This window comes from Scleropages formosus, chromosome 7 (genome assembly GCF_900964775.1).
Source record: "Scleropages formosus chromosome 7, fSclFor1.1, whole genome shotgun sequence".
NCBI lineage: Eukaryota > Metazoa > Chordata > Actinopteri > Osteoglossiformes > Osteoglossidae > Scleropages > Scleropages formosus.
The window spans coordinates 22775939-22797147 of record NC_041812.1 but is presented as its reverse complement, the minus strand read 5'-3'; the positions used below and the strand labels follow the sequence as shown (position 1 = coordinate 22797147).

General features: G+C 40.4%; 1 protein-coding gene and 1 non-coding gene across 2 annotated transcripts; both read right to left on the bottom strand.

Annotated features, from left to right (window-relative positions):
• Positions 1-2322: 2322 nt before the first annotated feature.
• Positions 2323-20877, bottom strand: LOC108926333 (AP-1 complex subunit gamma-1-like). Its single transcript, XM_018738976.2, is given in 25 exon segments — positions 2323-5169; positions 5357-5455; positions 5698-5858; positions 6088-6186; positions 6663-6789; positions 7364-7505; positions 8005-8109; positions 8253-8377; positions 8833-8922; positions 9152-9274; positions 9577-9631; positions 10993-11133; positions 11256-11369; positions 13075-13130; positions 13250-13348; positions 13430-13510; positions 13588-13683; positions 14452-14460; positions 15148-15224; positions 15538-15565; positions 15567-15635; positions 15802-15943; positions 16101-16225; positions 16395-16598; positions 20793-20877. Coding segments are annotated over 24 exon segments (2466 nt in total). The 5' UTR covers positions 16596-16598; positions 20793-20877; the 3' UTR covers positions 2323-5067.
• On the bottom strand, positions 9403-9479 carry LOC114910993 (small nucleolar RNA SNORD71). The gene has a single exon (XR_003797840.1). It is a non-coding gene; the product is annotated as a small nucleolar RNA SNORD71 (small nucleolar RNA).
• Positions 20878-21209: the final 332 nt, after the last annotated feature.

Below are 21209 nucleotides of genomic sequence, written 5' to 3'. Positions count from 1 at the left end.
GTATTAAAGTGTCAGACAACAGAGAATTTATTATACTTCTTTCATCCCTGGATACCATTCATCCATTTACACACTCACTCAAAACATACTGTACATTATGTAGTAATAATTCACACCACAGTTCACTATTATGACCACTGGATAGCTCCATAAAAGTTGAACATTAATTTTTTTGCCATGACAAACTGATTTCAACATTAATCATCATGTGCTTATAGATTTACATGTTATCTGCATTAACCCGGACAGATTTTCTGAAGGCCTGTACGTAGTTTTGCCCATTAGCCCAGGTGGGGTATAGAGCACCAACAATAGCTGACTTCTGTCCTGTGGCATTAAGGCCAATTCAGTACACGCTAAGATAGTACAGTTGATGGATACATCACACATTCTTGTGTATATTCTCGAGGTTTAGTTTCGTCCTTTTTTCTTATTGCTGAAAAACAAAATGGTTAGCTACATTATTCATTTAGCTGATACCTTTCTCCAAAGTGATTTACAATGTTAAGATGCTCACAGTTATTTACACCTTTATACAGTTGGGTAATTTACTGGAGCAATTTAGGGTAAGTACCTCCTTGCTCAAGGGTACTACAGCCAGAGGTGGGGATTAAATGTATCCCCTTTGGGTCCAAATGCAGTAGCTCTAACCACTACACTACGCAGCAGTCCAAAATTCTAGTAATTTTTAAGCATAGGTAGCTCATATATACCTTTCACAACATATATGGCATAATAGTCTTCTTCAGACCCACAGTCCAAACCACACAGGCAATAAACACATAGTAAACAGCAAAACATCTTGGCTCAGAAACCTTGTAAACCATGATACTGTTGAAAGATCTCCTTTGAGAGTCATCCCACTGAAAAGCAGAAGCACATCCACCTTTAGCTCATCTTTCTTAAGAAGTCCATGCCTGTGGTGTCTCCGTGGTCTACTATCTCTGTCCAGCCAATCACCTGTGCAGCTGAGAGGGAGGGTTTGGCTCCCCATGGATGTGCAGATGTGCAAAGGCTTAAATTTACGTATTTAGTCATTTTTTCATTTAACTGATGCTTTTCTCCAAAGCAACCGGCAGTATTAGGCTACTGACACCGATTTAGATAGATATACTTTATTGATCCCACAAGGGAAATTATTAAATTATTAGCCATTAATACAGCTGGTTAATTTTTGCTGCATGAATTTAGAGTAAACCTGAGTCCTTTCATTCCAAGCACAGTGGCTCTCACCACTACCCCATCTGCTGCCCCAGGCTTGCATGACCACTTTTTATGCACATCACCTCCGACTTGGTACATTGGTCTTCAATCCATTCTTCTCAGCAAGCTGCTAGAGGTAGAGTTTGAGAGACCTGTGAACTCAGGACATTGTGGTACAGCTTGATTACTGCATATATGTTGCTTTTGGTAGCGGCACCAAAGTATTTCATGCATTGAGGTAGCAGGGCAACTTTCACTAGAGCCATTCAGGCCAAGTAGCCTGCTGAAGAGTACTACAGCAGGAACAGGGAGGAGGTCATGAACTGGACACTTTCAGGTTACCCTGGCAATTTCAAAAGTTTTAATAATAATTGTAACAATGTTTGGGTATAAAACGTTTAATAGACATTAGCTTACATAAAACTAATCCCTGCTTTGGGCCAACAAATTTACCACTAAACTGAATGGGGGGGGGGGGGGGAGAAATATTAAAAAAAAAAAAAAAAAAAAAACACAAACAGAATGGTGTGAACACAGTTTTATTTTCCTCCGAAATGGTAGTTTAAGATTTTTGCAATTCAGTTTATTTATTCATTTTTACAGATGTTTCAACTGAACACTCCTAAATGTACATTGAAGTTCCAGTTCAGCAAAGGGGCATGGGGGTTCTGTTCATAGACACATCTTCCCTTGGGTTTTAAAAGGAGTATCCTTAAAGAGTAGAAATGAGGCTATTTACACTGGTTCTCACATGCAGCCCTGAAGCTGAGTATTGAGACGATTGCAGCTGAAATCCAGTTTAATCATGTGTGGGGTGGAGTAAGACAAGTGCAAACTCCCAAGCACACTTTCACAACTCGCACGCACACACGCACAGTGTCTGACAACATACCAGGTACAGGTAGTCACACTTTCTGCATTTAAATCTCCCTCCTGAAGCCTCCTAAAGCTACTGCATCACCTCCAGAAAAATCCCTTCCTGGGGTCAAGATTTTCATATTTTACTGACAGGAGTTTAACGGGCACCGGGATTCGAAAAATATATCATTATACAAACAGAATGCAAGTGGGGGGGGAGAAAAAAAAAAGGAAAAAAAAAAAAAACTCACTTTAGCTGCAACATGGATGGGGAGCAATAATTTTCATACAACTCCACTGTCCTCTTAGGCAGTTTTTAAGAAGAGGACAGTGTGGTAAAAGATATGACTATAAAAATGCAAAGAACAGAGGTGATGAATACCACAGAAATGCTCTGTAGGGCTGGTGGAGCCTTATAACCATGTCAAAAAAAGACAAAAGTGATGCCATGTCAATGAGTCACATGAGATTATCTGGGCCAGCAGACACGTGACATGTCAAAATAGTTCTAAAATTAATTATGCTTTTACAGATACTAATAGTACTTGCAATTTCAAAATGTGCCCTCACCTGTTACAGTAGGTGCCAACATAATCCTAACTACAATTTTTGTCCCCCTAAAATCAAAGACAACATTAAATTCAAACAACATTAAGACTAATTCAGTATGAAAAAAGCTGAAAATGAAATCATCTACAGGGGAAAACTTAATTTGTATTCTAAACTGTCTTTAATTAACCAAACTGTTTAAATAGGATATTTCTATTTTTAGTGGCTGATTTCATTTTACAAGTATATACAATGCACAGGCAGCAGACAACTTGTTTAATGTACATGATAACATGAGGCCTGCAGGCCACAGACCGTCTTCTAGATTAACAAAAAATTGCTGATATATGTAAAATCTGTAAGGGGTGAAATCAATGCACCTTTCATAATATACAGAACTCAATATTGCATTTTTCAGTCAAAACAAAAAGTGAAACTTCTATTTTTCCCCCAAGAACATTATTGCAAGATGTATGATTTGATCTCCTAAATAAATAATACGTCTGAGTGATTCAAGATAGCTAGAATTTAAAGGAGGGGGGAGAGGAGGAAAAAAAAAAAAAAAGTAAAAAGGGGGGCCTTTGTAGCATCACAAAGCTTTATCACGTTAATATTGTTGAAATGAATGACAGAGTCCTGCGAAAAACTGCTCACAGGTGAGCAATCCAAATAAGACAACATAGCTTGAGGTATTCAGTCGCCTTGTTTCCATCAGTTCTGCTTGTATAGTAACATGGAAGATTCACTTGATCCAAAATTATCCCACCCTCCTTATGGGAGGGAGGACATGCAACCACAGAACACAGTGGGATCATGTCAAAAACATCCTGATGATTAAACAAAGGGGAATGAAATTTGGATTTCATCACATGACACAAGGCACATTACTTTGATCAGGCATTTTGTAGGAAAATATCAACCACTGCACACATGCATGAGAGCTTTCATTGCCAGCATTCAAATGGAGTTTTAAAAAATAAAAAAAAAATTTTAAAAAAAAAAATTCATGATCACAGGTGCTTAATCCAAAAAGTAACATGATCAAGTGGAAAAAAAGACAAACATGCCAAAGAGATGGACCTCAAAAGACCTTTGGAAACTGCAGTCGAGGCATAAAACTACATTCAAAATAGGTTTCATACACACAAAAACTTTTCTATGGCTACGCTACATATGACACGCAGTAACACTTCAGTAAGTAGAAGGGACATTTTCAGTAGTTAAATACTGCATCTTTATGACAATTCAAGTCTTGTCATAGTCAATGGTCTTTAAAGGCAAGGAGAATTTTTTTCTGAAATGCTGTACTTATACAATTAATTGTCTTAACAACCCAAACTAACATGCTCAAGTGAAATTAAAAACCGGTGTGTGTGGGGGGGAGAATCACAATAAAACTCAATATTATTATTTAAACAAGTGAACTAATCAGGCCTTTACCGTGGCAGAACACTGGTTATTTTGCATTGGTTTGGTAGTTCAAAGTTTTTCAGTGCACCAATACTGAAATTGCACTGAAAAAAGTTGAACAAATGAACCCACCAGTAAGTCACATCCACCATTCTGCCTCATGCTTCCGGTCCCATCTGAACAACTTTAAATGATTTCGAATGTCAAAATTTAACGATAATATTGCTGCAAGAATATGAGGACAATTTAAACTCACAACACAATGACAACTCAAACAATGCTGGGAGAATCTGCAGTTGGGCAAATTCATTACAAGTATATCTTAGACCTTTATCACCATACTTTAGAAAGCTTACAATATTTGACAGGAAACAATGTACCGGGATCAAAAACCTTGTACGTTAGAGAAAAGATGGACATTTTTATTACAGAAAATAAATAGAGTGAGACACCAAACTGAAAAATGCCACAACACCCAAAAAGAATATCTGAACCCAAGCCGGAAATAATTTCTTAATCCTGTATGCTGCACAGAAGAAAAATGATTAAAGTGCAAACATTCTAACCTTCAGCTGCATTTAATTTCTGATGGGAACACATTTTTAAAAAAAAAGAAAAAAAAGCAGCTCAGTTTTGTTACAGTTTGCAAAAACATGGGACAAGAGTCCTGTTACCAGGACAACAGTTTATTTCAAGCAGCACATCCTTCTGTTGGCCCAGGCCAAGCAGAGATGTACAGGGGACTCCCAGACCACGTGCTTTGTGTGTGCGTGCATGAGAGCAGTGGCATGAAAGCAGTGCCTACAGAGTGCAGACATCAGAGATGGCGGTGACACCAACTGGACTTTAGTAAATGGATATGCTGTCAGATATGTTGTCGATATCATCGTCGTCGTCAACATCGTGTATCAGAAAGAATCCCGTTTCCCCCATGCCACCCCAGAGCAGCAGTCTGTGGTGATGTCAAAGGAGACCAGTTTGGTGGGGGGGGGGGAAGCAGTCTCTCCCATAGTTCGTTTGGTGGGGTCTTTAAGAGCAAACAATGTGTCACTGCCAGGACTGGGTGGGGAAATTGTTGACCTCAGCCAGATCTTGAACAGAAGACCCTCTGTGGTTATATGTCAGTTTGATCCTCATGCGCAGTTGTTGCTGGGAATTAAACCATAAGATTTCAACTGAAACAATGCTCAGATGTCCACTTACATGGCCATAGTGTACACCCAGTTTACAGGCAAAAGTACTGCATAGTCTCAGAACTGACAAATTTTTTGTGAAATTAAGGTAAGCATTCACCTATAAGGTGAATATAACAGTTATTGTTATTAAGAGAGCCTACCTTCTGTGGATTGAGCACCTTGACAACTTGTGTGATAGTTCCCTTGTTGAGTGCTGGGACGACGTTACTGCTGGGGGAAAGGAGCTGCAGCTGGAATGTCTTCAACAGAGAGGCACCAAAAGTTCAGTAAACCAGAGAGATGTGCATGGCAAAAGTTACTGCATCACCAAATTCCAAAACATAACAGCCACTACATGTATACAAAAGAGTTTGAAAACTATTAACAGTGGTAACCTCCTATGGGTTTACAGTTTGAAAAGTGCACGATGAACACAATATGGATAATACTGAACAATGGAGTGACACGCAAAGCAGTGTGATTGAGGGAAAACAGGACTCACCTTTGGAACTGCAGCCTGGAATACAAAGTCCGTCATGTCAGCCTCGGTGGAGTTAGACGCATGAATGGTAATAACCGCTACATTGGGATTTGAGTTGGATCTTTCAAATGTAAAATCTATTTTCAGTCCATTTTTATTGTAGGCTGTCATTGGTGGAATGCCTAAAAAAATATATATTAAATACCAATTTTACATATATTTACCCTTGAAATTCAATCATAGCTGAATGTAAATGCTTTAGTAAAGGAGACCACAATCTGTCATTAATAAAATCACAACTCCACCAATCCAAATAATCACCCCTTGTGACCTGGTTTATGAACATTTCAGTTCCCCACCAAAGAAATAGTCCTGAGCAGCACATAGCAGAGCACCACCATTCACCCTCACCTGCAGCAGCATCATTAAAAAGAGGCTGCGACGAAATGCCATCCAGCAGGAATGGAGGCTGGGAGATGGACACTGGAACAGGAGCAGAGGCTGGAACACCTGGGTTTAGGGTATAACAATGCATTTCTGCAGGCAGTATAGAAACACTACACAACAAATACTTATTTCTTTTCAGGTCTAGAATATACCAAGAAAAAAAAACATGCTTCATAGAGTTATTTTATAAATTGGTTAGATTGTGGGCTGGCAAAGTGGTAGAGGTACAGTTGTGGATGCCCCCCTGCTGGCCTGTTTTGTTTCAAGAAAAGCTTAAGAACAAGGTATCCTGACCTGAGATGGGATAATGTGAAATAAAAGAAGGGCAGGACAAGCTGGGACAATATGATCTTTCAGAGCAACATGGAACCACCTTATGGATATCACAGCTCAGAATACTTTTTCTAAAAGGGTTTTTAGATGTTACAGATTTAACAAAGGAGAGTCACAAATGCTACAGAATAATTTGTGTGTCAATACCGCTGTAAGACAACAACCTTTATGGCTGATAAAGACAAGCAAAGAGGAGCTGGGCTCACCTGTCAGAGAGAGATCCCCCAGCAGGTCCAGCAATTCTCCACCTGCAGAAGCAGGCTTTGTGGGAACAGTAGTTGGAATCACAGGCACCATGTCGTTTCCACTCAGAAGGTCCAACAAATCATTGGCCTAGAAGGCAAAATACAAAAGTACAGATATATTAATGCTGTGTATTTACAGATGTGTAAATGGAGACTATAGTCAAATCGTTCAATCCGATTACTTAACTAAAGAAATGAAGGGTGGCAAATTTCCCTATTCAGAGATAAATTAAAAACCAAAGACTGGCTAATACATTGTTACTGCTCTGCAGGAGGTGCATAACAGAGCTGTCCACCTACAATCAAAGGCCCTGGGTTTGTATCCCCACTTTTCAGAAACTAAGCACAGCACTAACCCTGAAATGCTTCAGTGAAAATTCAGTGCTGTATAAATGGGTACATCAGTGTAAGTAGCTTGAGATTTTGCACAAAATTTTTGTGTAGAAACCTTATGTAAGTCACTTTAGAGAAAAGCCTGATAAATAAGAACACTGAGCAGAAGGTATCCAAAATATGCTGGGTCACTGGATTTTTAGATTTACAAACAGTTCTCTGCAAGAACTATGCCTATTACATTTGTAAACATTATACTAAAATACACCATTTGCTTAATGACATGAAACGTACAATATGTGATAGTAATTAAAATCCATGAACGTCACCTGGACAGAGGGCTGTGGAGCACTGGGCACATGTTTGACGTCCAAAACAGAGGGTTCTGCCTCGCCATTGGTTTGAACGATTTCTGTGGGGCCATTGGCTGCTGTTTTCTCCATGACAGGCATTCTCTCAAGTAAGGCAGCTCTTCCAAGCATAGGAAGAGGGACAGTACGACATTTATTCTTCATTCACAATCAGCTGTTGCATTAGCACTTTAAGATTTTAGTAACATCTACATGCTTGTACAAGACATGCAAAAAAAAAAAAAAAAAAAAAATGTACAGAGGAACTAAATAAACCACACGTATTTCAACAGTCCTGGCTGAATTAGAAACCCCATACAAAGATCTCTAACTCATTCTTTAAAGAATGACAGTCCTACTCCTAGACACGCTGAAGGAAGTTACCAAGCTACACAGAATGGAATTTTTATGTCAATGACTGCAGCGATTGAGGTACTCAAAATGGCTATAACCAGATGAGAGCATCATTAAAATAATTAACTAGATCCAAAGAAATTACAGAACAGAAGTGTGGAACTGTAATGTTGTGCTACAAAAATATTCAGTTACAATACAAAATGTTCAACTGTGAATCATAAAAGTAAAAAAATGGCAAAAAAGGTAGTGTGATTGTAACTTACCTCATGTGATCATATTTCTTGAAAAGCGCATTGTACTCTACAGCCCGCTGCTGTAGCTCCACATCAATGCTGCTACCATATATCGAAACAACTCTTTTTATTCGGCTGCAAAACACAAAACATGACTTTAATCTTAAAAAAATAAATTCTATTTAACAGCTGAAATACATTCATGATGACTAGTGATAAGAACTGAGAACTAAAGTTTCTGTCACAGGAACAACTCGATAAAGGCTAATAAATCTTACTTCACACTGCTAAAACGTGTAGAGAGCTTCATGATTGCTGTGAGAGCATAACCTCTAGTCACAGGAGAAGACAAATTGGAAATGAGGACGCCTTCCAAAACATCAAGGACTTCATCTTCTGAAACCTATAACCCAAAGAGAAGAGAAGAACAATGTGTGATCAACAGCAATTTGAGCCACACCACCACCTCCCTGATGGATAAACACCAATGTGAGAGCTCTCCAAGAAGAAAGAAGCACAAGGTATGGCCACTGAAGCTTCACTGGCACTTGAAAAGGCAAGAGTATCATGTCTTTTTTGTGAGTTTGTTTTATTCACCTAAAAGCCCCCCCCCCCCCATATTTGTGCCAAAAAGCCTTTCCCTTTGTTCAAAGTATGACTTTCTTGGCGTTACATCTTTTTTCCTTCTGCACACAACAAATCAAAGCTGAAAGCTCCCATGTCCACCTAGTGAATCTTATTACTTCTCAAACCCAATACTTTCCAGTGTTTCATAGATGTCAGTATTTCAGGGTTGTCTGGAAATTCTAATCATCTTTTGCAATCAGCCAAAGCTGGTTAAAGTGACCAGATGTGCACCTGGATGGGCTCCTCTTCCTCACATTGGCCCGATAACAGTAAGTCGCCGTACTCCCCCATACACCAGGATGACACCTGCACCAAGGGTTGCTGTATGCAAAGAAAGCAAGATGCAACCAAAGAAGGTGCTTAATGGCTTATTTTGAGTACTTCAGAGTCTACATATACAAAATCAACAGGGCTCTATTTTCAAGCCATTGAGCATTTTACAACTATTACAATGTCTATATAAAACTTTTGGGAAAATCATTGTACTATAGAAGCTTTCATTCATTTATAGAGTGACAAAAAAAATACAGGGCCAGAATTGACTGTTTACCTGTGAAATATCATCCAAAAGTGCTTTGTATAGTCTCTGTACTGTGTAGGCATGCATCTCTGAGCTATTGGTAATGAGCTGGATGAGATTGGGAACACAATCGTCCCTCACATAGCTCCCCGCCTAAAACAAACAAATTCATGAAAATTTACTGGACACATAAGTTTTTCAATTGTATTGTACCATTAAATTGTCAACTCTAAAAGCAAAACAAACTGTTAAGATGACAAATCGCTCATTCAAAAATACACAAGCTGTTGTCAGTACTTTAAAGCTCATCCTTATTTTCAGTCGATGGATCACTCAATTTATCATCATCCAACAGCATAAGAAACATTTTTATGCCTTTCCAAACAGATCAATAATTTATCTGCATTGTGAAGTTGTGCACAATGCATGTAAACAAGTCTGAATCCATATCATACCGTTGTGAGGACCCTCATAATTGTGTCTATGTGCCATCTTTTGGACGGTGCAAATCTGTAAACAAAGCACTTATTTTACTTAAAGCAACGCAAATTATCAGATTTATATTACAATTAGAATCTTAGAATCCAAAGAAATCTCCATCTGTTATAGTACCTTAGGATGAAACACAGTACGGTAAGTAAGCCCTTTAGAAATACTAGACTTTCAATATAAAGTAGGTCTTCATGTAACAAAGAAACAAAAATATGCATTTTATTCACCCATCCATTTTCCAGAATTTGAGAAACAAATACTAGCCAGCAGTAAACAAAGGGAAATTCCATATTAATCAAACCAACTTCCAGTGTTTGCAGCTCATGTTTGATATTTAAGTGTTGGTGATAACTAGGTGACAAATGGTGCATGTTTCTGGGGGAATCCATAATTTGAATAAATTTTCACAGATATTTAAACAGTAATTTTAGTGTAAATTTCAATGTTACTCAAAGTAAATAAAAATGTCAAAGTTGAGCATTTATTATAGCCATATCTGGGACATCTACAGAACCTTCCCAGCAAATAAATCAAAGTGTGTCCATTATTACGCTTTTGTTGACTGTGTAGATAATAAAGCAAACCATGAGTAGTCAGATGCTGATGAATGTTTGTACGTCAGAAGTTAAAAAAAGCGACCAAAAAAAGTCCTGAGATGGCTGGGGTCCTCCTATTCACATCCCTTCCTCATGCCCTATGTTTGTTTTAGGCTCTGGAACACTGCCACCTTGCATAGGATGAGCAGTCAATGAAAACAATGTGTTTTACTTTATTATAACCTTCGGGGGGGGGGTTCCCCATAAATAAATTGAGGGATGTCCGTCTTAAGTATTTACTGAATGTAACATAGTGGTTGAATTTCCAAACAAATTGGATTAAAGACTTTTGGTCCCTCTGATTTTTGAAAGGGTGGCACAATGGCACAGCGAGTAGCGCTGCAGTCTCACAGCACCTGGGTGGTGTGAGAGGACATGGGTTCGATCCCCACTCAGTCTGTGTGGAGTTTGCATGTTCTCCTCACATCTGTGTGAGGGTTCCTCTGGGTGCTGTGGTTTCCTTTCACAGTCCAAAGACATGCTGTTCAAGTTCACCCATAGTGTGTGAATGACAAGAGAGAGTGTATTCCACTGATGTATGGATGAGTAACCCATTGTAAGTAGTTTATCTAACAGTGTAAGTTACCTTAGTGAATAAGGTATGTGGGCTGATAACACTACATAGTATCCACTGGCAGTCACTTTGGAGAAAAGCGTCTGCTAAAATAAATAAATGTAAAAATAAACGTGAATGAAAGTCAAGGACACAGTTTACAACAGATTTCAAACTATTTTGCCACAACTGGATTAAACCTTCTCTTTTGCAAGGAAGATTTCTCTTACTTCTCTGCTGCGAGGAAAACCCCTGATGCACAGTCAGCCTTGAACTCTGGGTCACAGGAGTCCAAGAAGTAGAGCAGCTCCTTCATCATTCCCCGGATGTTGTTCCCATTCACGAGGGCAAAGCTGAGTTCCATCGCCCGTCTGAAGAATGCACAGAAATACAAGCTCAATTCTCAGAAACCCAACCATCCCAGTTAACACCTGCACTGATATTTTAATTAAAAAAAAAAAAAAAATTAGGAATTCCTGCCATTTTCTCTTGCCTCTTGATTGACACATCCAGGTCCTTCAAGCAGTCCACAATGGTACTCCTATGCCTCTGTACTGCATTGTGGTCCGTTTGTACCGTTTTAAGCAGGGAGGTCAGTGCGACATATCTGAACAAAACAAGCACAACATATTAAAATGCCTGTCTCATCTTAAGCAAAACATAACACCCACACAGACTTGCCATCCATCTTCTTGCCCGTTTGTCCTTCTAGGGTCGCGGTGGCAACAGGGAGAATAGAAAGGCCCAGCCGCTCCTGTCCCCTTTCTTAAACATAGGGACCACCACCCCAGTTTGCCAATCCAAAGGCACTTTCCCCCGAGGTCCATGCAACATTGCAGAGGCATGTCAGCCATGACAGCCCAAGAACATCCAGGACCTTAAGCAGTTCCGGGTGAATCTCACCCACCCCTGGCGTTTTGCCACCGTGGAGCTTTCCAACTACCTCACTGACTTCCATCATGGAAATGGACTCCGATGCCCCCGAAGCCTCTGGCCCTGACTCCTGTAAGGTAGGCATAGCTCTCAGGTTTAAGAATTCCTCAAAGTGCTCCTTCCACCTCCTGACAATGTCCTCATTTCAGGTCAGAGTTTCTCCACTTTTGCTGAGCACAGCTTGAGCGAAGCTCCTCCGACCCCTCCTGAGCCACCGGACGGTTCTCCAGGCCTCACCAAACTCCTCCCATGCTCTGGATGTTGCTTCTGCCACCTTTTTTTTTGCCTGCTGGTACATGTCTGCTGAGTCAGGAGTCCCAAGAGCCAACCAGGCTCTAAAGGCCTTCTTCTTCAACTTGACTGCTTCCCTCACCACCGGTGTCCACCAGCGGATTCTTGGGTTGCTGCCATGACTGGCACCAACAAGCTTTTGGCCACAGCTGTGCCTGGCTGCTTCCACAATGGTTTTGAAGAGGGTCCATTCAGACTCCATGTACCCTACCTCCTCCAGGACATGGGAGAAGCTCTCCTGTAGATGCGAGTTAAAATCATTCCGGATTTGGTCCTCTGACAGTCATTCCCAGCACGCCCTCATTATACGCTTGGGTCTACCGGATCTGTCCGTCAGTTTTCCCTGCCATCTGATCCAACTCACCACCAGATGGTGATCGGTTGACAGCTCAGCACCTCTCTTCACCCGAGTGTCCAGAACATGTGGCCTCAAGTCAGATTAAACAACTACAAAATCAATCATTGACCTTTGGCTCAAGGAGCTCTGGTACCAAGTACACTTATGAGCATCCTTGTGTTCAAACAAATGTGTGTTATGGACAAACCATGACTAGCACAGAAGTCCAATAATATCTCACCATTCAGGTTTAGATCGGGGAAGCCATTCTTCCCAATCACCCAACTCCAGATTTCCCAGTCATTGCCAGTGTGAGTGTTGAAGTCCCCCAGCATGACTATGGAGTCTGTAGGTGAGGCCCTATCCAGAACCCCACCCACCCTCTCCAAGAAGGTCAAATACGCTGAACTGCTGTTTGGTGCATAAGCACACACAATAGTCAAAGTTTTCCTCTCTGCGACCTTAAGTTGAATTGAGGCTACCCTCTCATCCACTGGGATAAACTCCAACTCTATGGCAGCCAGCTGGGGGCTTGTAAGTATCCCCACACCCGCCTGGCACCTCTAACCCTGTGCAACTCCTAAGTAGGAGAGAGTATCGAGGAGTTTGGTTCCAGAGCCCAACTATATCCAGTAGGTATTTTTGTACCTCCTGCACCAGTTCCGGCTCCTTGCCCCCTCCTGCCGCCTGAGAAGTATCACACCCGACCCCCATGTTGGACAGACTTTCCTCCGTTTTTAAAATAACTCACCTGATATTTTTGTCATTGTTCAGTAGAAAGCGTCCCAAGATATTAATTGCTAAGACCTGCAAACAAAATTCATGTTACTTTACTTGAAAGGTAAAAACAGGAAAGTTTTTTGTTCCTCCTTACAGCAGTGCTACTCATACAACAAAGGAAAAATTCAACTTTTATACAAACTAACCCTCAATCCACTTTCTGATTTGATATCCATTATGGTCAGTACTGTTTCATAGAGGATGGCGTTCCCCACATTCTTACTTGTCTCTGTGTTGGTTGCAACCTAGAAGATGGTTACAATATTTGTTAAATTAAAGCTTTTGCAAGTACTAAGAAACCTAAAAGATAAATGATATAACCTAACCTGTGCAAGAATGTCGTTCATTGCTTCACTGGAGTCATCGTCACCCTTACCCAGAATTCTGAGTAACCTCAATATTCTCACCTAAAGAAGAAAAAACAGCTGACTTCTCTCAAGGTGGACATTCTAAACTACAGGGAGCGATAAGTAAGGGTCCTCACCTGCAGAAATGGGTCACTGATACCAGAAACATCGTGTTCTGGCGAGTAGCCTGACATGATGAGGTTCTTAAGAATTCTCACCAGCTGTGGTACAAGCTAAAAAAAAAAGAAGTCAAGAATGTAGATTTTAACAAGGACCTTATCCAACACATCTTTACTATCCAACAAGCTGACGAATAAGATCACAGATAAGACTTACAAAATATTTATGCAGTAAGAATGTGAATCATTGTACTATAAAATAGTATGTACTTCACAGCAAGAATAATTTGTGGGTAAAAGTCTGACAACCTCATGTCTATCAATTTCTAAGACAGCTATACTTTAATACAACTAGGCCATATGGAAACAATTTTTAGATCAAAAATTAAGTTACAAAATAACATTTCTTAAAAGTTACTGAAAACAGTTATTGCCGTATCTGTGAAATGGTTGATTTAAATATTTTTAGCACTGTACTGATGTGAAAGGTAATAAATAATGTTCAGTTTGTATGATCCTATTCATAAAGTCCCCCCCCCCCCCCCAACAGTTTCAAGTCAGTTAACTTTGTACAATTCAATAAGATTTCAAATAATGATTTGTAAACTAACACTAGTGGGAAAGAATTTCCAAATTTAAAACAATGCTTGTAATGATACACCTTCAAATGGTACACAGTATTATAAAGTGAATGCCAAGTAGGACAGTATAACTGAAGGATGTGTGTATATACTGTATATATGTAAATAAACTCATGACAGCAAAAAGGACAAATACATTTCAAAAACAATTACAAAAAATACTTTGAACACAACTGCAGTACAATGATCTTAAAATCTCTGTACGAGCATGCACCAGCAATCAACCAGAATGTACTCTTACCTTTTCATTCTAACACAATGCAGGAATTGTAACAAAGACAAATGACAGAAAAAATGAGGTAGATGTTAGGAGGAACTAGAAGAATATCACTCAAAGAGATTCAACTAGGGTCTAAATTATGAGCATGAGGAGTGAAAGCCTTATAACTGCCAAAGGGGGAAGGCAGAAGAACCAGCTCTTAGAGAAAAGGGAAGGACAACACAGCATGGATCATACCAGGGGTGTCAAACTCAATTCCTGGTGAGCCATATGCTCATATGCTTATTTTCATACAAACACATTCCCTGGCTAACTATTCTGCATACTAGCGAGTTCTGTCTGTAACTAATGTTTACTGTTTGTAAAGACGCCAGTTCTCTAAGACTAAAAACAACACAGTTCCTGAACACGTTGTGAAACAGCAGCTGAAAAAATCCCTTTGCAAAGCATAAAAAAGTTGAAGTTAAATGATAGCTAGTTGTTTTTGTTCAAACACAGTACAGAGTCTAATAAGGAAAAGCCTGACATCTCTCAAAACTAAAGCACATACTTGGCCCAGATGCAACCCTTAGTCTCTCAGATATACTACATGTAATCATGTAAGGAAAAGATTGAGGTGAAACCCCTTTACAGCGTGTCCTTAAGTTTAAAACTCATCTTTGCCTTAAAAATAAACAAGAATAAAGAAGGCGGAAATATGAGATTTTTATTTCATACCTTTCGAAAGTGTGTAAGCATGTCAGGACTTCGTTCGCACATCTCTGTGATCAAAACGACAGATGTGTGGAGAACACCTAGACAAAGACAGCATGCAGCACCATGAATGACTAACACTCAGACCTCTACAATACTAAGCACAGCTACAAGGAGGCAAAAAAAAAAAAAAAAAAGCCTAACTTCAGAATTTTTTTTTAATTTTTCAAGCTAACAAAAAGGACTTTAGTGAGGTAAATTAAGCCAGAACTTACATGGATGGTGTGGACTACTAATTAATTTGTTTCAGTATATTTAAAAGTCAAAATACTGACTGTGTTTGGTGTGACTGCTCTGAAGTTGACCCCATGAATACAAAAACTGAAGTACTAATTGACCCCGATATAGCCTCACCGTGATTTTTCTCACTCAGCAAGTTTTTTTGTTGCTGGGAGGAACATCTCCATCAGCTCAGGCACCTTCCTGATGACATGGACCGCACACAAAGCTGCCTGCACAGACAGTTCAGAAACACATTACTAAACTGTGATGGCATTTTGGAGTAATCACACAGCTTGCTTAAATATATGTCAAAAAAAGTAGCTGAGATACATAATCCACATTTAAAATGTATGCTAACTTTCAAAATGCAGAACTCAAACAGTCACTGAAAAGTACCTTTTTTCTCAGGTAGGAATTTGATGTTTTCAGAAGCTTCTCCACTTCCCCAGCCAGGTCTCGACACATCTCTGCAGAACCCATGCAGCCAAGAGTGCACAAGGCCAGGCCCTGGACATACTGTGTGCTGTGATTCAGATCACTGGTGAAAGGCCAAGAAGGACAAATCTTAGTTGGGTTCATAAGTTCACAAATAGTTCCAGGAATAGCACAGCACAGGGTGAAGTAGATGACACTAATTACAGTTAATTATTGTTGCTAGCAATTTTCTAAGCAAAAAAAGATAAACCCATTCTTACTTTTTGATGCAGTTTGTCATTAGAAGATGTACATCTTGCCTTTCATCAAGCAATAGCATGGCACCTAGGTAACCTATTCGCTTGTCTGTAAACTTCTGAGATGCAATCAACTTCAGGCACTCCAACTGAAAAACAATCATCACTTTGTACTTTTAGCTGAGACACTGCATATGAAGCACTAAATGAAAAGAGGAAAAAAAAGTGTGCATACGATCAACACCAATTCAAAAAAAAAAAAAAAAAAAAAAAATCCTTAAATGTTGCTTAGTTCAAGATAAAAAACCCTCCACTCACCTGACCAAAGTGTGCTGGGTAGCCCAGCATGTGCATATAGAGTAGCTTAGCAACATTTCGACAGCGGTATGTGTTGTCCTCTTCTCTGAAAGATGACCTAATAGCAGCACATTCTTTCTGGATCATCTCCCGTTCTTCTGCCTGGGTCCGAGCCGTCCGGATTGTCCGGATGAGCTCCCGGAGTCTGATTGGAGCCGGCATCCTCTGAACATAAAAAGTGCTAAACTTTATTACTCAGCTGACCAAAAGCACTTCCACAAAAGACCTGTACTATTAATACATGATGACGTATACAAATGAAATTTTAATATTCTACTGCGTAAACAACAAGGTTTCAAAACAAACTAAATTTATGCACCTTGACAAACTGCCTATGTGTGACCTTTTCAAAATACAGTACCTTCTTTAACCCACACATACATTGATCAGCCACAACATTAAAACCACGTGCCTAATATTGTGTAGGTCCCCCTCGCGCCACCAAAACAGTTCTGACCCGTTGAGGCATGCACTCCACAAGATCTCGGAAGGTGGTATCTGGCACTAAGACATTGCCAGCAGATCCTTTAAGTCCTTCCAGGGACAGCTAGTAGCATAGTGGTTAGAGCTACTCCCTCTGGATCCAAAGGTCGCAGGTTTGATCCCCACCTCCAGCTGTAGTACCCTTGAGCAAGGTACTTACCCTAAATTGCACCAGTAAAACTACCCAGCTGTATAAATGGGTAAATGCTTGTAGCTGTAACATTATGAGTCGTTTTTGAGAAAAGCGTCACCTAAAAGAATAAATGCAAGTTACGAGGTGGGGCCTTCATGGATCAGACCTGTTTGTCTAGCACGAGCAGATTGAGATCAGGGGAATCTGGAGGCCAAGTCAACGCCTTGAACTCTTCGTCATGTTCCTCAAACCATTCCTGAACAATTTTTGCAGTGTAGCAGGGCCACCGCCATCAGGGAATACCGTTGCCATGAAGGGGTTTACGTGGTCTGCAACAATCTTTAGGTAGGTGGTACACGTCAAAGTAACATCCACATGAATGCCAGGACCCAAGGTTTTCCATCAGAACATTGGTCAGAGCATCACACTGCCTCTGCTGGCTTGCCCTCTTCTCATAGTGCATCCTGCTGCCATCTCTTCCACAGGTAAACGACGCACACAGACCCGGCCGTCCACATGATCTAAAAGAAAACGTGATTCATCAGACCAGGCCACCTTCTTCCATTGCTCCATGGTCCAGTTCTGACACTCACATGCCCATTGTAGGCACCTTTGGCAGTGGACGGAGTCAGTTGGGCACTCTGACCGGTCTGCGGCTACACAGCAAGCTATGACACACTGTGTGTTCTGACACCTTTCTATCAGGGCCAGCATTAAGGTTTTCAGAAATTTGTGCTACAGTATCTCTGCTGTGGGATCTGACCAGACGGGCTAGACTTCGCTTGCCATGCGCATCTATGAGTCTTGGGCGCACATGACCCTGTCACCAGTTGGCCTTCCCTGGACCACTTTTGGTAGGTACTAACCACTGCATACCGGGAACACCCCAGAAGACCTACCATTTTGGAGATGCTCTGACCCAGTCGGCTAGCCATCACAATTTGGCCCTTGTCAAAGTCGCTCAAATCCTTACACTTGCCCATTTTTCACGCTTCCAACAAATCTAATTCAAGAACTGACTTCACTTGCTGCCTAATATATCCCACCCCTTGACAGGTGCCATTCTAACAAGATAAATATTATTCGCTTCACTTGTCAGCAGTTTTAATGTTGCGGCTGATCGGTGTATGTTGTCATTAAGAGAATGCTCATAACTGCATGCATGTTGCTCATCTATTTAAATAAACTTCTTAAACACTGAAAGCTTTATCAATCTTTTTGAGATTTGTCCTGGGACATTTTATATCATGCCAGCAATTCAGTGTATCTGAAAGGTCTGAGTCCTGAAATTCCATTCCATCTCAGTGCTTGAGGAGACAAGTACTTAGGTTTCAAACCACATGTATCCAAATTAAAGATTTATCAAGCATGTGCTTTGAAGTGAAATTCAATTCTTCCATCTTTCAGATACACACAACAAAACTGACATTTTTAAACACAGTATATTCAGAACATATTTTTGTTCACTGTCAAGACAAAACTAATATCTAGCACTTTGGAACTGAAAGCTGACAGCTCAACAATCAATATAAAGTGGTACAGTCAGAACTGCACCCTCATGATATATAAAAGTAAAAAAAAATAAAAACAGAATAAGTAGAAACACTGTAGAGTCTACAAGGATGCTTATCAAGGATGTTCAAAGAGTACTGTCTGAAATGGTTATTCACAGCCTAAAACCTTTTGGAAACTGTATTCAAAGACTATATTCCCTTACCAACCTATGTTCTCCAACTAATAAAAGTGGTAAAATAAGTCTTCAAAATTATAAAAAGAAACATTGATGCTGCTATACCACATTTGTGGTGTGTCTGTAATAAACTTTAAATAACAAATGCAGCCTACATTATGTTGCTGTTTCTTTCACCAAATAAAGAACAAATCTAGTACAATGAAATATAAAAGAAAACAGAACAAACACCGAAAGATAATTAATACATACCTGAGCCTGGCTATAATCTAAGATGCTGCTATTGGAATGAGACGGTTTGTAATGCTTTTCAACACTAAGTCACGAGTCAGGATAAATCATGATTGATGCATCATTCAACATACTCCATCTTCTTGATTGCTTTTTGTACAGCTGTGGTGCATGAGAACACCTTTTAAAAACAACTTTGAATCAGCAGTTATACGCTGAGAAAGCAAATCCTGAGCAACGGCAAGCCAGATACATATCAACCACCGGAAAGGGTATAAATACTATTCTACACCTGTCGCCAACAAAGTAACAAAAGGACTGTTCTAAACGTGTTTGGTCTGATGCATAGGAAAAAAATATAGATTTCACTGTCTAACGATGCACACAGAGTGACTTGCTAGAGCAGGAAAAGGTATTCATCTTGCTGAGCCACTGCCCGATATCTTGTCAAATATTGTTGGTGCAGCACCAGGTCTGATGACTCAGGTATGCTTCCCCATCATCACTGAGCAAATGACGCTTAGATTGATTAACAAATACAAGCAATCATATGATTAATACACCAGGTTAAGTTAGGGATGGAAGATAAGCCTGTAAGTCACATGACACTTCATAAACCATTAAAATATGTATTTCTTTAGTATTCTGTATGAACTCCCCATTCTACACAAAACTGATTATCCAAGAATACCTGCATGCACAGGGGAGGTTGGAGGAATTAACTCTGACTAGGATACTGTCACAACATGAATTATGTCATTTCCAGAATGCCTGATGTGGTTAATGAGCCAAAAAGTCTCAACTTTCTACTGAGTGAAATACCACACCTTTAAAGTTGCAAAGCACACTTAGCAGCCTAATAAACCCCATACTGAGAACTAAAAAAAAAATAACATTTCAAAGTTCTTGACCTTGCTGCCAATAGGGTAATTATGAAGAGTAAAGCAAGTTCAACAAGTTCATAATGTAGAGCAGCTAACTATACATTATAAATGAACTAATGCACCTATTATGTACGCAACTACAGATAATTTTAATCAACTTTGGGCGTGCTGACTCGTGGGAAAAGCAGAATCACAAATTACCACCAAGTAACTCCAGAAAACCAGCCTGGAAGACTTAATCCATCCATCTACACATCCATCCCTTCCCACTACACACACACAGTTCTGTTGAAAAAGTCCAGCAGACCTGAGGAATGTAGGAGACTAATAAACGTAAGAATATAATGTAATAGAAGTGACTCAATGAAGACACAGCTGCAGCGCAAACAGGACGGTGCTGATGCTCGGAACTAGGCCTGCTGTCCAGCCCCTGACCAGAAAACACTGCACCGACAGCCTTCGTGACAGCACTGACGTCCCGCAGCATCATCTACGTATATATCTGTCAGGCCAAAATAAATAAACACAGTTTGTTTCCGAGTATAAACGAAAAGCAGAGCTCAGGACAGCTCTGATAATGCGTAACGCTGCGCTGGCTAACCCTCTAGCTAGCCTAGGCTAGCCTAGGCCTCCTTCGCACCAGCGAGCCGTTTCATCCCTGCTCACTCGTACGTAATAGAGATGTAGTAGCAGTTCGGGTCTAACATTCCCATTAGTCGAGTTCTGCCTGGTTAAAACCAGTCACCAGCACCGCAGCAGCCGAACCCTCCTGTGAGTTGCGGCTTGCTGCGACGAGCGCCCAGTTCCTGAAACTGCCTCAGAAACCTGCGGATTATCGCCGTCTCTCCGCGGGGTCCTTCAAACGCACCTCCTGCGCGTTCTACTCGGGGGGAAAAAGGGGTGTTTAAGACTCTTTACTCGGTGGGGTTTCTACTCACCAGTCGTGCTGACACCAGAAAGAAACTGGAATCTTCGCTCTTGGCGACGGAGGGAGGAACAAACTTGACATTCAAAATGGCGGCGCGTGCAGCCTCAGCACTCGCACTGCGGGCGGAGGGTTACTTCAAGGTCTGCGGAGATGCGGCTCGGTCCGCGGCACGCCATTCGGGCTCCGGTTTCCGCGCGCCTACGTCCCCTGCGCTTCGTCCAGCGAAACTGGGTTACACGCAGAGTTCACAGCGTTTCACAGGCTAAAATTTACAATGAAACGTGAATAATAAATAAAAAGGAAACGTATGTTACATATTAATAGGGATTAAATTACGAATTTGCATTTTTTTTTGCATTTAACTAATGTAGTGGTTATACATCAATTATGTTTAGTATTTATGCATTTATATTATTTGTATTTTTAT